The sequence below is a fragment of the Ascaphus truei genome, chromosome 17 (genome assembly GCF_040206685.1).
Source record: "Ascaphus truei isolate aAscTru1 chromosome 17, aAscTru1.hap1, whole genome shotgun sequence".
In the NCBI taxonomy this organism is placed as follows: Eukaryota; Metazoa; Chordata; class Amphibia; order Anura; family Ascaphidae; genus Ascaphus; species Ascaphus truei.
This window is the reverse complement of record NC_134499.1, coordinates 34,767,154-34,784,632: the sequence shown is the minus strand read 5'-3', so window position 1 is coordinate 34,784,632 and position 17,479 is coordinate 34,767,154. Positions and strand designations below refer to the sequence as shown.

General features: G+C 44.6%; 1 protein-coding gene across 6 annotated transcripts in view; it reads left to right on the top strand.

Moving 5' to 3' along the window:
• PTPRG (protein tyrosine phosphatase receptor type G) overlaps positions 1 to 17,479 on the top strand; it is a 386,148-nt gene that overhangs the window by 295,377 nt on the left and 73,292 nt on the right. For all 6 annotated transcript variants that reach the window (XM_075574780.1, XM_075574781.1, XM_075574782.1 and 3 more), the window contains one exon: positions 15,693 to 15,877. In XM_075574780.1, the coding sequence (XP_075430895.1) occupies positions 15,693 to 15,877 (185 nt within the window). The remainder of the gene's footprint in view (positions 1 to 15,692; positions 15,878 to 17,479) is intronic.

The window sequence follows — 17,479 nt, the reverse complement described above, 5'->3', positions numbered from 1 at the left end:
GTTGAATGCAGCAGTTCTAGAAAGATTTCCTTTGCCCCCTTTAACTGTCCCGCAGTGACCGTTCGTGAGGAAGTAGATGATTCTTCTACATTATGTTAGATGCTTGTTAGTATCGGAATGTTCACGCTCATTGTTTGCTTTATTTACAGTCTTTAGTCTAACTAAAGCATTGTGATCTGTACTCCATATTCTCGAGCCTAATGTATTTTGATTTCAAATCAATACATTGGATATTTCATGTAGCACTAGGGATGTAAATGTTTTTCCTATTTAGTGCATTAGGTTAATCGCACATAATACACTCCATTTTAACAGTCACTGTTACTTCGAAGTCATTTACACTATACAGAAGATTTTTTTTTTTCCCCTGACATGTTTCTCAGTTGAGGCAATGTTCCCAATATTGATCGGAAGTCAAAAGTACAGCACTATTCAAGCTAAGCAATTTTGTCCATATTCACTATTTCACCTAGCCTGACATCATAAATGAAAGCCATATCTCATATTGAAGTCATTGCAGTTCCTGCATCAATCACACTTCTATCAGAAGTTCTGAAGAATGGACTGCAGCATAGTCACAGTTTGATGACATGGTGGGTGCCACTATACCACACAAGTTGCTGGTGGGTGTATTGTTTGTGTTTCTGGAAGTTGATGCTGTGTCCATATTGATTGGATTCCACATCCCCCCCCACCCCCCGAGGAAAAAATGGTTGTTTGAAACAAAAATATTTGAGCTGTCCGTTACTAGAAGGATAACAAAGACAGAGTCTTATATAGTTAGCATGCACATCAGAGACCGTTCCGATGCAGTACACAAGGAACCTGCAGTGGAGATGAGGAGTAATGAAGGAGTGGCTTAGTGAGTAAGGACACTGACTTTATTAACGACACAGAGTTCTTCAGGGGAACCTAGTTCAATTCCCGGAGTCAGCTCCTTGTGACCTTATGCAAGTCTCCCAGTGCACCAAAATCATAGATTGTAAGCTCCTCTGGGCAGGGATTGTCTGTAACAATCCTATGTGCTGCGTACCGTGCGCTGTACTGTAATTGTGAGGCGCTTTGAGTCCTATTGGGAGAAAAGCTCTATATGAAATATTATTATCAGGGCTCGATAAAGTATAAAAAAAATGCCACTCGCCAGACAAAAAAGGGACTCGCCCGCGTTTCTCTCTTCTCCTACTCTCACCCTCCTCCTGCTCTCGCCCTCACTTACCAGGCAGCAGAGGAGGAAGATGGCGTCTGGCGGCAGAAGTGGAGGACTGAAGAGCGGAGGCGCACCATAGGAAGACAGCAGCCGGTGGGAGAAGAGGACCACCATGTCAGCAGAGCAGGCAGCAGAGGCGTTACACGGCGGGCGGTGGCAGCAGGAGGAGAACAGCTGACACCATGTGAGTGACTGGGTAACAGCCGGGAGGAGCGCACCCCAGCGGTCCAACCCGGAAGTTTTTACGGACTTCCAGTGTCTGCCGCTAATACAGCGCAGCCCAGACCGGGCTGTTACCCAGTCTCTCACATGGTGTCAGCTGTTCTCCTGCTGCTGCCGCCGCCGCCCACCGTGTAACTCCTCTACTGCCTGCTCTAATGACATGGTGGCCCTCTTCTCGCCTGCTGTCTTCCTATGGTGCCACTCCGCTCTTAGTCCTCCTTCTGCCGCCGGCCGCCGGCTCTCCAGCTGCTGAAATCCACATGCAGTGGGCAAGTGGATTTGTCGAGCCCTGATTATTATAATGGCATATACAGATGTAGTTACTGTTATTGCACCGGCAGGCATCCTGCCCCCTTCTCGCACGTGGCTGATAGAAAAAATGGCCGCTTTTCACGTTGTTGTGTGTGTCCCATTGTAGCGTGTCAGCAGATGCAACGGTAGCGACGTTTGTAGGAAAAAGATAGGATACTGACTTGTATCAAGAAACACCACACACTACACTAGGGGTGCGCAAAGATCCAGAGCTGCGCCCCTCCCCCCGTCCTAGGACTCTGCATCTAATGATGCCGCAGGTGAAATGATGCCGCAGGTGAAATGATGCCGCAGGTCATATGACCCTGCAGCATCATTTGACGCGCATTGCCATGGCGACACGTCACGTAACCCCATGGCGTCATGTGATGCCGCGTTGCCATGGCGACGCGTAGTTGATGAGCCGGTAGGGTGCAGGTAAGGGAGTTAGAGGCCTCACGCCTCCCCCGGCATTTAATTTAAATTCCTTGGGGAAGCGTGCGGGGCCTCTAACCACCGTGCCCCTCCTAGAAAATCGTGCGCACCCCAGCACTACACTACTACACACACACTACACTACAACAAACACACAGAGTTGGTGCCGCAATCAAAAAAATCCCCCATAAATCAAAATAAATCACTAGGCCAGATGTAGGGGTTAAATTTACCCTCTGGTGGTGCCAACAACCCAATATGACCGTGCTGACCATCTCCTTGTTTGGAGCTTTACTGCTGATGCTGTTTTGTCCGGTCTCTGTGACTGCTGTATGATTGCTGCCTGATGCTAACAGTGAGCGGGATGCCGGGGGCTTGCATTGCCTCTTACTTACCTCTGTCTTGGACTCCCCTTCTCCTCTGGGTGTCTGGTGCAGCGTCATAGCAAGTATCTGGACATTTCCTTGCTCCACGGTAGCCTTTGGGACACTATCATTTTTGTCTGCCACAGCTTATATCAGTTACACCTAGCTGTGGCATTAGGGAGTTATTCTCTCATGTTTTTCTCCATTGTTTTCTCTGCTGACTCATTGTTTACATTTTAGTCTTTGAGGGGACCCCACCTCTGCATATTTGAGACATTTATTTTCTGTCTTTCTCTGGCTCTTTATTATAACTGCCAGGGTTTAGCCACCACCTTCTGGCTACACAGCATCTAGGGTATTCATTCATTATATTTTCATTGTTGCTCTTTTTTCTGTTTTTACTTGGGTTTGTGTAGATATTGTTTTTTTTTCAGTCATTTGTATTATCATGTGTTGCTGATCGTCCGATCTCCATTGCATTTCCAGGGGAAATTATTTTCCCCTGGATTTGCATTATCATACCTATGTATTTTGCATGTTACATATTTTGGGTCCCTACATTTTTATTGTGTATTCTTTGGTTCAGCAGTGTTCATTTAGTATGTGTTTAGGTATATTTTAATATTATTTCTGTGTTTTGTATTGCTAATAAAATCCATTTTGTACTTTCACATATTTTTCGTGTGCTTTCAACAAACCCTCTTTTTTTTCTTTTTGTGTTCGTACACACTACACTTCATACACACCACACATGCGTTATAATGGATTTGAAGCAAAAGGTGATCCTGCGCATTTGCATATCAATTCCCAGAATCCCAGGCTGCAGTGGAAGCACTGTATGCTAGGAGATAATGGGGAAAGGCAGCGCTGTCTGAGACATGTGAATGTGCTCACAAGTGATCCTCTTATTTGCTGTATGCTATATGGTGGAGTTTTTTTGACACTTTTTTTACCCACCATAACTTATTTAATGTAGGGAGGATGTAGGAACTATACTTCATGCCTGCTTTGACTCCCTTATGGCACATTGTTGTACACTGCATTCAGCCACAATCCGCAGCACAGAAGGGGTTACACCTAATATAGCGTATTTCTTCCTGACTGGAATCAATTGCTTAAATATGATTGTGTTCCTCCAACTGCAGCATCCTTTTATACAGGAAAATGTTGTCATTTCACGCAGGGTGGTGAATAATATATTTGCTGCTTACATCCTGTCAGTTATGACTTGTTGAAAAGGGGAATAAAACTGTCAGATGGTCCTGGCAATCATAATGTTTCAATCTCCGATTTATAACAGGTTGCGGTAAAGAACATGCACACATGATGGAGGCTTCTGTTATGTGGGTGGAGCATGTGGCAATCTGTCACTCACAGCAGTCAGAATGCATTTGATTAAAACACCTACATTTCTTTTCAATGGAGTATCATTTTTCATTTGAAAGTGATAGGGTTTTTTTTATTATTATTTTATTTATTCATCAAGCATCCAGTTTGCTGAATATACAAACTGCCCCAAATATATATTCTAGATAGCTGCAGGCATTTCTGACATCTTTATCAGTCATACTTTTCTATTTATTATTGTTTTTGACCATTTTCAAACGTGACAATCATTGTGCAGTGTTGAGGTTGTTTTTTTTTTTATGGTGATGTTAATTGGACACATTTTGCAAATGTAGATCATTTTTAGACTTTAGCTTTCAAGACTATAAGTCCCTTCCCAGTTTTTGCAATTATGTTAAGCTTCTATGCGTAACATTAACAAGGTAGAAATGTTACTTTGCTAATATAAATGGTAATGGGAAGAATACTCCGGGATTAGTTTCTTTTAGGGACCAGTACAATGCCTAGAGATTTGCACTTACAGATATTAAGTATTTAGGATGATTAAATACTGTATCCAGCAAGACCTAGTATAAGGAAATGTTCTTCTGTCTGTATTTAGCGCCATTTATATACATAACGATTCGAGGCAGTAACAGAATAACACAGCGTGACATAACATAATGGGAAGAAGCGCTTCAGACATAAAAGTAACATTAGGAAAAGGAGTCCCTGCTCCGAAGAGCTTACAATCTAAGTCTACAGTAAATGAAATGCATGCAGAATACAACTATGCACACACTACAGTATATGGATTAAATGGTAAAATTGAAGATGGGAAAGTGTGTGTGTGTGTGTGTGTATATCTAATATATATATATACCTAGTCTAGTCTCAAACCTGCTAGCCATTAAGACCAACCTCACACTGATGATACCCATCAAGGTTGAAACATGTATGTGAGTGGGTCTAATGGCTTTGCATCTCATCCCAGCCTCTGTCTAAAAGCTGTGTTTAAAACAGCATGCATTGGCTTGAGGATTGGCTTGTGTAATACGAGCTTGAGACAAAAGGTGGCACTGAGTGCTCATTTGCATGTCATTTCCCAGAATCCCTTGCTGCAGTGGAAGCGCTGTATGCTGGGTGACAATGGGGAAAGACAGGGTTGCAGACCTGTCTAAGACATGCAAATGAACATACAGTAATATTTACAGTTGCTATATATATATATATATATATATATATCTTAATTACAGAAAAAGGATTACAAGAACATGCAATTACAATAAATGCAGAAGTTTCTCGAAATGAAAGGAAGAAACAGAAAACCCTATACATTACCCACATGCCATAGGTTTTCTCCCAGAGAGGTCACTGGCTCAGGAGCATGAGATATCACGTGTTTGGTTCAAACACACCTCTGTTGAAATCTGATTTTCATAATCTTTGCTAAGACTTAAATACATTGTTTCTCAATGGAAACAACATAAGCCCGCGTTCGTTGTAAATCAGATGTTAGATTGACAGTTTTACGACAGAGTAAAACAAAAACTCTACAAAAAATGACTTTAAACTTCTCTATCTAAATGCCCTCATAACTTTCTTTAACTAATACTTGCACAGATGTGAGTCACATCATTACGTTCAGGCACTCATGGCGGACGTGACAAGACTAAGCATTATAATCCTAAATTTGAGCGACAAATGGTTATCTGTCCCTTTTTACCTCTAAACCCTGTGGTGTGTGGTGTCAGTACCTGCCCCTCTTTGACACAGTGTCAGTACCTGCCCCTCTGTAACACGGTGACAGTACCTGCGCCACGGTGACAGTACCTTCGCCACGGTGACAGTACCTGCCCCTCGGTGACACGGTGTCAGTACCTGCCCCTCGGTGACGCGGTGTCAGTACCTGCCCCTCTGTGACACGGTGTCAGTACCTGCCCCTCTGTGACACGGTGTCAGTACCTGCCCCTTTGTGACACGGTGTCAGTACCTGCCCCTCTGTGACACGGTGTCAGTACCTGCCCCTCTGTGACACGGTGTCAATACCTGCCCCTCTGTGACACGGTGTCAGTACCTGCCCCTCTGTGACACGGTGTCAGTACCTGCCCCTCTGTGACACGGTGTCAGTACCTGCCCCTCTGTGACACGGTGTCAGTACCTGCCCCTCTGTGACCCGGTGTCAGTACCTGCCCCTCTGTGACCCGGTGTCAGTACCTGCCCCTCTGTGACACGGTGTCAGTACCTGCCCCTCTGTGACACGGTGTCAGTACCTGCCCCTCTGTGACACGGTGTCAATACCTGCCCCTCTGTGACACGGTGTCAGTACCTGCCCCTCTGTGACCCGGTGTCAATACCTGCCCCTCTGTGACACGGTGTCAGTACCTGCCCCTCTGTGACACGGTGTCAGTACCTGCCCCTTTGTGGCACGATTACAGATTTGTAATACTTATTATGCAGAGGAGATAAAATCACATGATCTTATAATTTTTTATAAAGTCACTCTTATGTTGAATACTTTCTTAGCCATGCCCCCTGAACCTTGCAGAACCTCCAGAGAATGCCTTTGAAGCTAGCTGTAAAAAGATCGTGTTTACAAAGTTGTCACAAAGGCCATGTTTTATTCCCACCTCTAGCAAGACAACTTCCCTTATCTCCAGACTATCAGCAACATACAACCCATCTGGCACATTTAGTGGGCCATACAGGATAGCCCCTCCTCCCCCAATTAAGCTCTTTTTGAAGAGAAGCACAAACCCAGAAAAAGTCCTGACTTGTTACACAAACCCAACATATGGTATTTTTAAACCCAACTTGTGGCACCATTAAACCCTGAAGCACTAGATGGATTAAAATACATCATATCTCATGACATCTCATGACATTATCGTGACAGATAAGTTCATTAATACACATTGGAATGTTGCATTTTAGTAAATATATCCCTTTGTATTCATTTACCAGAATAAACACAACTTTCAGAACTTTATTTGTGACACTTTTTTTATGTAGATCTGCTATACTATTCTTTTACTAACCCATCTAGATATAGAACTCCAGTAACAGTCTGTTTAACCAACATCTATAATGTTCATTTTCAATGGGTAACATTTTATACTACCAGGGGGGCAACAGAAGCAAAGCATTTCAAATAACCCAGGGGAGCTCAACTCCAGTCCTCACGCCCCCCAACAGGTCATGTTTTCGGGATTTCACAGCTTCAGCACAGGTGGCTCAATCAGTGACTCAGTCAAAGACGGAGCCTCTGATTGAACCACCTGTGCTGAAGCAGGGACTGATTTAGCCACCTGCGCTGCAGCAGGGATATCCTGTAAACCGGACCTGTGGAAGGGGAAGGGGGCTTGAGGATTGGAGTTAAGCACCCCTGAAATAATCCACCATTTTGCAGGTGTATAAATAGCGAGGACCGCTTTGAAAGATTATGACCTTTTTATACGTCACAAAGACCTAAAGTGAGATGTTAATGGCTGCAAGCAACTACATTCTGTGTAAAAGATTTTTTTTTAAAAAGAGGCTGCATCAGCATTTTAACCCAGTAAATATACATGACTGAATTATAGAGAGAGAGCATTATAAATGTTTGCTCTGGGTATCTTCTAATTGGGATTTCAGTGCCAGTGTCCCTAATGCAATCTTAGAGTGCTCATTCTGTCTAAAAGGGTTTTCCGTTTCTGCAACACAGTATCACTCAAGCTCGAGGAAAATGTTTTAATTTCTCTTGTATTTCTCTTGTATTTCTCTTGTATTCCATGCCCTTATTGTATATACCAGGAGTAGCCGACTTCGGTCCACAACGGCAACCAACAGGTCAGTATTTAAAGATATCCCTGCTTCAGCACAGGTGGCTCAGTCGAAGACCGAGCCACTGATTGAACCACCTGTGCTAAAGCAGGGAGATCCTTAAAACCAGACCTGTTGATGGCCCTTGAGTACTGGAGTTGTCCACTCCTGGTATATACCTTCTATAACCTCTGCCTTTCGTCATTGAAAATGTTCATAATAGTTATTACAGGCAAGCGCAATCTTTTTCCCCTGCGTCCCTCTTCCGGCTGTCCTGCACTCTGCGCGCCCCCTTCCCTCCTCTTTTCCATGGTTCCCGGCGTCTGGGCATCATGACATCATGGCGTCAAATGACATCGTGTTGCCATGGCGACGCGTCTCCACATGCCGGCTGATCCACAGTAAGTAAGGTTTACAGAGGCCTTCGCCACTTCCCCTGCACTTAGTTTGAGTGCTTCGGGAAACGCGCGCGGGGCCTCTGTAAACCCCGCGACCCCCGCAGTTAATCTCACGCCCCTCAGTTTGCGCACCGCTGTGTTATTACATGCATGTTGTTTACCATTGACTCTCTTGTGTCTGTGTATGTCTGCGCTCTTACACTAATCTCCAGAAGGGGGAGGTTAGACAAAGATGACCAGCAGAAGGGCCGGAGGTGTAACACACAGTAATTTTATACATATCTAAAAGACTTTATAGTGGCCAAAATTGTCTAAGCATCTTTAAACATCTGTACCATATATATTACCACCTTAGCTTTATGGTGCGTTGCAGTATGAAGAAAGCACTTAGCTGACTGCACAAGGGCAATAAAATTAGCAGAAGCAGAAGGTCTCACGGTCACTCCAAGGTCCTTAGAGGCTGGATTTGGCCATTGGACCACAAACTGAAGAGGAAAGAACAACGGTTGCAGCTCCAGTGTCCTCTATAAACCTCTATCTGAACGGTCAGATAGGTTTATGCTGTTGCTATTAAAGTGTCACAATCACATCTGTTCAATGAAATACATCTTTATTTAATACATAACTAAATAAATGCAAATGAATTCTGTTCAACAGATAACTAGAGAGCACATACATATTGTGCGCATTGTGCTTGTGTATTATGAATCTGCAGCAACATTTCATAAAGACCTTAAATGTCAGAACATTTTAATAATGTATAGAGTCATAGAGCTGATTGCATCAGTTGTATTTTACAGATGAATCCCACTTGTAATTTTGTTACTGACCTTAGAAAAATATATTTTATTACCAGCGTAGTTCTGTTTTTTTTTTCTTTGAATCTTTAGCAAACTAGTTTCTGTATCTGCTACAAAAACACTACAACTTTATTTTGTTATACTCCAGTGATTCTCAACTCCAGTCCTCAAACCCAACCCCCCCACCCCACCCCCCTCAACAGGACAGGTTTTCAGGATATCCCAGCTTTAGCAAAGGTGGCTCAATCATTGACTGAGCCACTGTGCTGAAGCAGAGATATCCTTAAAGCCTGACCTGTTGTGGGTGGGTCTTGAGGACTAAAGTTGAGAACCCCTGTTAATATTTACTGTGTACATACATACAATAAAGTTAACAGAGATTTAAATAGCACGGGGCAAAATTTTAGTCTAACAATTAAAACAGTTGATTAAGGCCGACCTGAAAGCGGTTTGAAGAAGCCAACCACTTGGGGAAGTAATAGGCTTTAATGCATACGCTGAATCTCATTCCATGCTGAAGACCATCAGAACACATACAGAGGGCGGTGTTGAGGGTAGGTCTTCAGTTTTATTCATCCTTACTTGTGGTCCACATGAAATTGAGATATGGCTCATCGCGTTGTGTCACTTGAGTCATTTTCAGCTGTGTAATAAAATCTGGAAAAAAGAATTTAAAAATGAAATCGTAAACCTGATTTAAATGAAAAGGAGATTGTCCAGTGATGGGTTAAATAGTGTTTATATATGTATATGCGCGTGTGTGTACAGTATATGTATATATCTTACAATCGCATTAACTCTCGATCATGATCTAAATATACACACATGCATTGTGTGTGTGTGTGTGTGTGTGTGTGTATATATATATATATATATATGATAAAAAGAGAAGAAAGCGCCCAATCCTAGTGTATTATATTAAGATACAAAATTTAATGTTCCATAAAACTCCAACAAAATGCGCACTCACAAACATAGAAAATATTAAAGCATGTAATGAGTAATACTCATTCGCCAGACGCTGGAAACTGCTGCTCCGCTCACACGTCCTGCTCCCACAAGTTGTATCACACCTCTGAGCTACCGTCCAGCAGGAACTCAGGGGATGTGCAGCTACTCCTATTCTCAGCCAGAAACAAACTGCGGTGAACAATGGTTCCGGATAGGAGGAAGGGAGAAGGTAGGACCAAGGGGACCAAATCACTGATGTATCACCATGAGGTGGCGTCCCAAAGTCCCAACAAACAGCGTGTCAGCGCAAGGCAGAGTCCCAGAGTCTGATTGAAAGTCCCAGATATAGAACAGGTCTGGTACAGTGACCATCACTAGTAAAAACTAGTATCCCTACGCGTTTCTTCACACTTGGGTGATTTCATCAGGGGATCATTATATATATATATATACTAGCTGAGAGACCCGGCGTTGCCCGGGAGGCACACTGTCCCCCCCCCCCCCCCCACACACTGTCCCCCCTCCCCCACACACTGTCCCCCCTCCCCCACACACTGCCCCCCCCTCACACACACACACTGTTCCCCCCCACCCTCACACACACACTTCCCCCCCCTCCCCCACACACACACTGTCCCCCCCTCCCCCACACACACACTGTCCCCCCCCTCCCCCCACACACACTGTCCCTCCCCCCCACACACACTGTCCCCCCCTCTCCCCCCACACACTGCCCCCCCCCACACACACACTGTCCCCCCTCCCCCACACACTGTCCCCCCTCCCTGACACACACTGTCCGTCCCCCCCACACACACACTGTCCCTCCCCCCAACACACACTGTTCCCCCCTCCCCCACACACACACTGTTCCCCCCTCCCCCACACACACACTGTCCCTCCCCCCCACTCACACACGGTGTCCCACACACACTGCCCCCCCCTCTCCCCACACAAAGCCCCCTCACCTCTGCCAGGACTCACAGCACCGCTCCTCTCTCCCGCGCTCCTCCGATTGTCGCGCGCCTGGCCCTTCTCTGCTCTCCCTCCTCCCGTCTGGGGAGCGCTGCGCACGCGCCCCCTCTCTGCAGAGCCGCCGGGAAACGCAGGGAAGGTGCAGGGCCTGTCCGTGTGACGGGAGTGACGGCCACCGGGAGGGGGGAAGGTGCAGGGCCTGTGAGCGCTGTGCACGCGCCCCCTCTCTGCAGAGCCGCCGGGAAACGCAGGGAAGGTGCAGGGCCTGTCCGTGTGATGGGAGTGACAGCAACTGGGAGGGGGGAAGGTGCAGGGCCTGTGAGCGCTGCGCATGCGCCCCCTCTCTGCACCTGTGAGCGCGAGCCGGCGGGAAACGCAGGGAAGGTGCAGGGCCTGTCCGTGTGACGGGAGTGACGGCCACCGGGAGGGGGAAGGTGCGGGGCCTGTAGTGACGGCCACCGGAAGGGGGGAAGAGGGGAAGGTGAGCTGCGGTCCGGGTGACGGGGGAGATGGGCGGACACCGGGAGGGGGGAAGGTGCGGGCCTGTCCGGGGGGGGAAGGTGAGCTGCGGTCCGGGTGACGGGGGAGAGTGACGGCCACCGGGAGGGGAGAAGGTGAGCTGCAAGGAGGCCTGAAGCAGTGGTGTGAGTGTGTGAGGCCAATGAGAGGTGCGCGGGGGTGGGCCAAGGGGGCCTGAAGCAGTGGTGTGAGTGTGTGAGGCCAATGAGAGGTGTGCGGGGGCTAGCGGGCCAAGGGACCAATGAGATTGCCGCTAGGGACAGGGAACACAGTACAGACAGAGAAACATACAATGCTTTCAGAAATATATAGTAATATATATATATATATATATATATATATATATATATATATATATATAATATATTAAACAATGCACATCTATATTTATATCAGCTTAAGATTTAATGCTATTTTATTCTATAAAGTATTCGAACATCGTCAAATTGTTGACTGACGACAGGAAATTGCAATGCATGTCTTTCCCCTGATTTCTGGAACAATCGTTATAGGAATAGAAAAACTGCCTTTTAACATAGTGACAGTGGGAAACTCCTCGAAAGACATTTTATTCCTTTTGACTTGTCATTCATTCTAGCATTTCCTCCCAGCTAAAGAACGCTGAAACTAAGACATTTACATTTTCTCAGACAGCTGCCAGATGTATTCTTGAACAACCAGCAGGTACCTGTGGCCTTTGGGTTAATATACTTTTAACAGCAATATGCACTTCTGAGTTGGACCTAAATCTATACAAGTCCAGATGCTCAGCGATATGGCTAAATATGTTAAGGTACAACTCGTACACCAGGAAACTTTGAGATGGGAATTTTTTTTTACTATGACCAGAAATAATGTATCAAAGAATTAAAGGCATTAATTCATCGTAACATTTACAGCAGGGGTGGCCAACTCCAGTCCTCAAGGGCCACCAACAGGTCCGGTTTTAACGATATCCCTGCTTCAGCACAGGTGGCTCAATCAGTGGCTCAGTTGAAGACTGCACCACTGATTAAGCCCACCTGTGCTTAAGCAGGGATATCCATAAAACCTTACCTGTTGGTGGCCCTTGAGGACTGGAGTTGGCCACCCCTAGCTTACAGGGTAATAATGTGCGTTGTATGCACCTTTTTACATAAGGTGGGTGGTATACACACACACACACACACACACACACACACACACACACACACACACACACACACACTGTGTGTATATGTGTCGAAAATTTTCAAGAACGCTCAGACTTGGAAAAATAAATGCAGAGCAGTAATTTATTTAATCAACGTTTTGGCTTATACATACATAAGCATTTCTCAAGAAAACCATATACCTGTACGCGGAAACGTTGATGAAATAAATTACTACTTTGCATATTTTTTTCTACTTTTTCATTATGCAAAAAAGTTACAGGTGCATCCAGGCCAGCTATTCTGGCTGTGCGTGCCATGTAAGTGTCTGTATATATATATATATATATATAACCAGAGACCCCTGAATTGTGGTCTGCCGTGCAGTTGGCTCAGGGGCTTACAACAATTTTGGTCAAAAATGTTAAACTAAAAGACCATTTTACTTAATAGATATTTATACATATATATTTAGGCACTGTACCGTGTATGAGTTTCACTGGATGTGCTAAAACTGAGCTTTGTCTGTGTTTTATGTTATGTCTCTGGTTTTAAATATATATTGCCATGCTCAGTAGCACTCCTCTGTGACACTCATATGCTTATATATATGTTGTGGTTATTTTGGGGGTTCAATAGGAGCTTGTTAGGTGTCCAATATGTTTTGTGTATGTATGTATATATGTATGTATATATATATATATGTATGTATATATATATATGTATGTATATATATATATATGTATATGTATATATACACACCATTCATACTGTGTGTTTATATTATAATTATACACATACAAGTATTTACACACCATAGAAATATAGACTTACCTTCCCATTGTCAGCACTCTGTAGAGCAGGGGTGCGCAAAGTTTTTATCTTGCGCCCCCCGCTGCCTCCTTACCTCGCGCCTCCTAGGCTCCGGCGTCAAATGACGTCACGGGGTCATGTGACGTCACGTTACCATGGCAACGTGACGTCACCTCGTGGCATCATTTGACGCCAGGTTACCATGGCGACGCATCGCCGAAGATCAGGTAAGTGAAGCTGCAGAGGCCTCACACAGTCGCGCCCCCCCCCCGGCACTTCATTTAAGCGCCTTGGGGGAGAGCGTGGGACCTCTAGCCGCCGCCCATGTGGAAATTCTCCCGCCCTCCCTGGGGGGGCGCACCCCACTTTGCACACCGCTGCTGTAGAGGATAGATTTAGGGATATTATTGATATCCGTCTATCGTATTTACCTATTGATCTGGAGCACCTACCGTAGTACTCCTCCCTGGATCATCTCCACGTCATTTAACGCCCTTTATTTTAATATTCGATATTGTAATAAAGTTTATTAATTCCTTCACTAATCACCCAGACAGGTGGGGGGGTGCCCATACTGGGTTCCTTTTTCTTGCTTAGTATTTGAGGAGTCAGAGGACCCAGCCCGGGAGAGGAGGAGATGCAAGCGAGCTCTGCAGCGCCACCTAATGCCAGAACTGCACAGAGATCCTTCTCCCATCTCCCCCTCTCCAACACCAGCCCGAAATGTTCCATTCCGACCGGATCGGGGGGAAATTTCCCCTTTGACCGCCCCTGGGTTTCAAGGATATCCCAGCTTTTGTACAGGTGACTCAATCAGTGGCTCAGTCTTCGAGCGCCTGTGCTGAAGCTGGGATATCCTTAAACCCTGACCTGTTGGGGGTTGTTCAAGACTGGAGCTTAGCACCCCTGGTCTAATTCAGGGGTGCACAAAGTGGGGGGGGGGCACCGAACCAAGCCCTGTGCTTTCAGGGTCCCGCGCTCTTCCCCACAACATTTAAACTGCTTGCCGGCAGAGAGCGCGGGGCCTATGTAAGTGCCTCTTACATTCTATCCGGCTTCTCCTCCTGCGTCTTCTGATGGCGACGATGCGTGTGTGGAATATGTTTGTATGTATGTGTATTTATGTATGTATGTATGTAACATAAGAATGTGTATATACTAGGAGATTTCGTTTTAAATCTTACTATTACAAGGTTCCAAATACAGTGCAATCAATAAAAAAAAGAGAACCTGGGATATTACTCGTGTCTCTTGTGTAGATCTCTGACGTCCAATGGCTTTCTCTACATGTGTGTTTTTTTTTTAAATAAATCAGTTATGTTCTATGAGAAAATACTAATTCAATTTTTTTGATTTTATAGATGTACGTTCTAATGTAACGAGCATTTTTGTTTCAATAGCAACCATTTACAAAGTCACATCCCCTTCCTCTTCTGAAACAGGCTCTGGCACACACCCCTTTTCAGCCCTGCCCCCTCTCTATCAGTGCACCAATTGTATCTAGTGACTGCCTGGTCACATGATCTTCCCCACAGCACTTTGCATCTTTGGTCACTAACAGATTTAATGACCTCCCTGAGCCGAATCTTCGCCAATCGATCACGGGAGAACGGATTGATTAGCTAAGTTGCCAATCACTTGTCAGTGTGCAGATTGTGTTGATGCACATATTGAAAGGGAAAAAATTAAACCGGGAGCTTGAACTGCAGCTTTAAGTCTAAGTGAGAATAGCATGTGAACAAAGGGGTTTTTAAAGCTGCATTACAGATTTAAATCAAGTTAGTACTAAATGTCTACACAGAGTTTGGCTTACCCGATAAAAATGTATATTTGTATTTTACTTCGGTCCTGGTACATTATGTAGCATACAGAGTTTAGTTAGGAGAGAAGGAGCGGCTCAGTGAGTTAAGACACTGATTCAATTTAAGTTAAGTTTGAGTAAAGAACCTGGTTCAATTCCTGGTGTCGGCTTCTTGTGACCTTGGGCAAGTCCTTTTATCTCCCTGTGCCTCAGGCACCAAAAACATAGATTGTAAGCTCCACGGGGCAGGGACCTGTGCCTGCAAAATGTCTGTAAAGCGCAACGTAAAACTAGCAGCTCTATACTTAAAAAAAAAAAAAAAAAAAAAAAAAAAGATTTTAAATGTAATGTGCATTTTGTTAGTCTGTATTTTTAATCATGCAAGCAATATGAAGGTAATTTAATAGAGAATGGCACGTATAAATATTTCATGTATTTTCCTGCTAAAAATATTTTATGAATGAATTGGTTAAATAAAATATATACAGTAAGTAAATATGCAATATGAGGATAACAAATATTAGATATGGCGGTACACATGATGAAAGGAAGTTCGTCTTGTACAAGCTAGAATCTAGTAACTTGGCATAGCATTCCTGATTTGTTTAGCCACCATACTTGTGAATTAAAATGAGTATTTCTTTCTTTTTTTTTTTAGTTTGCAGCACCCCCCCAGTAAATATGAAAGTACAGCCCGTAAACAAGACGGCGTTGCTTGTAACATGGAACCAACCGGAGACCATCTACCATCCTCCAGTTATGAACTATATGGTTTCCTACAGCTGGACTAAAAATGATGAGGAGAAGGAGAGGACTTTCACCAAGGACAGTGACAAGGAACTGGTAAAACTTTCACGTCAAATATGGCAAATAAAGTGTTGTGACTAGCTCTTAAATACAGTTCCATTAAACGTTTATTGTTTATAATTATTACTGCATTTATTTCTCCACTTTTTTTCATCTGACCTTTTTGCCTTGAATGTAATTCTTCTGAATGAGACAGAGTTTAAAGACTTAGGGCTTTGTTCTATAGTGTTCGTAGCGGCCATTCGGGCTAATGTAGATAAAGCCCCTAATTTAGAGAGGTTAGAGGATAAATCAGTTCACAAACTGAGACTATTCGCTTCAAATCTAGTAAGCAAGAAGGGTGGGGCCGTGTTCATCCTCTCTTCCACATAGTAAGGCCACGTCCATAGAGGGGGTAGCAGTGCTGAGGCGCCAGCGGGCGCGATCGGGAGGCGGGGGGAGGCGGGGCAGTGACGTTGCTGGGCCAAATTCCCGCGACGCACCGACGTCAACGTCACGGCGCCGTGACGTTGACGCTGCTTCGCGCTGATTGGATGTTTTCAGCCGACAGCGCTCTGAAAAACAGCTTGGCTGTCGGCTGAAAAATCCAACTCCTCAGCACGCCTGCGGACGCGCGCGTGAGCCCCCTCTCAAGGCATCCTCATTGAGGATGCAGGGGCTCAGCGCGGAGCGTCCGCACGGCTCAGCACGGCTTCCCGTGCTATGGACGCAGCCTAACACAGGAGGGAGAGGGAGTAGGGGTTATGTTGCCATTTATTGTACCAACAAGTAGTTGATATGTTACAAGCTTTCGAACCTTTGAGGGTCAGGGTAACCCTATGAAGGACCCCAAGAGGTTGGAAAGCTTGTAACATATCAACTACTTGTTGGTCCAATAAAAGTTTTCATACCACCTACTCCCCTCTCTCTCCTTAACTACATGCTTCAAATATAGTGTGGGTGACGGCCTTGGAATAAGAATAACATCTAGGAAAGTCTCATTATCATGTTTCAATGTAGTGTTTCAAACACTTACTTGAAACGTAATGGTGCAAAACAGCTCAACGTCATGCCAAAGTACAAGAGAAAATTGAGAAATAATAACAGAAATGTGCTTCTTTAAATCTTTGTGATAGTGCATCTGACAAGTATAAATATACTGTATTCCCATGATTTTTAAAAGCGTATATTTTCCTTTGTCTCCGTTTACAGTATGAAATAATAATGAGGAGGTTGTGGGTTTTTGCTAATCTTCTTTGTATAACCCAAATGATACGGTAACCAGTTTTATACTGTACGCATTGCGAGCCTCCCTGAAAGCGGGGCCGTTACTAAACGTATATGAGTAAATGTAGATAAGGCTGTGACGGGGCGCCCTAAACTTCAGGCATTACTCCAATTCAGTAGGACTCACTGAAAAGCAGGAAATCTCCCTGATTTTTAGCACAAGTTTCTCATGAACTTCAATGGAATCTCACGAAGAAAACTAGTATTTTTCCATTAAAATATGTTTTCAGCCCAAACCATGTCTCGGGTGGTGGACATATCTGTATTTAGAGTCCAATGATTATAAATATTGCCAGGATTAACTTTCATAATTATTATAAAATGCTTATAGCGGTCTGATTTTAAGTGGCATCAGAAACGTAATGTTAACCC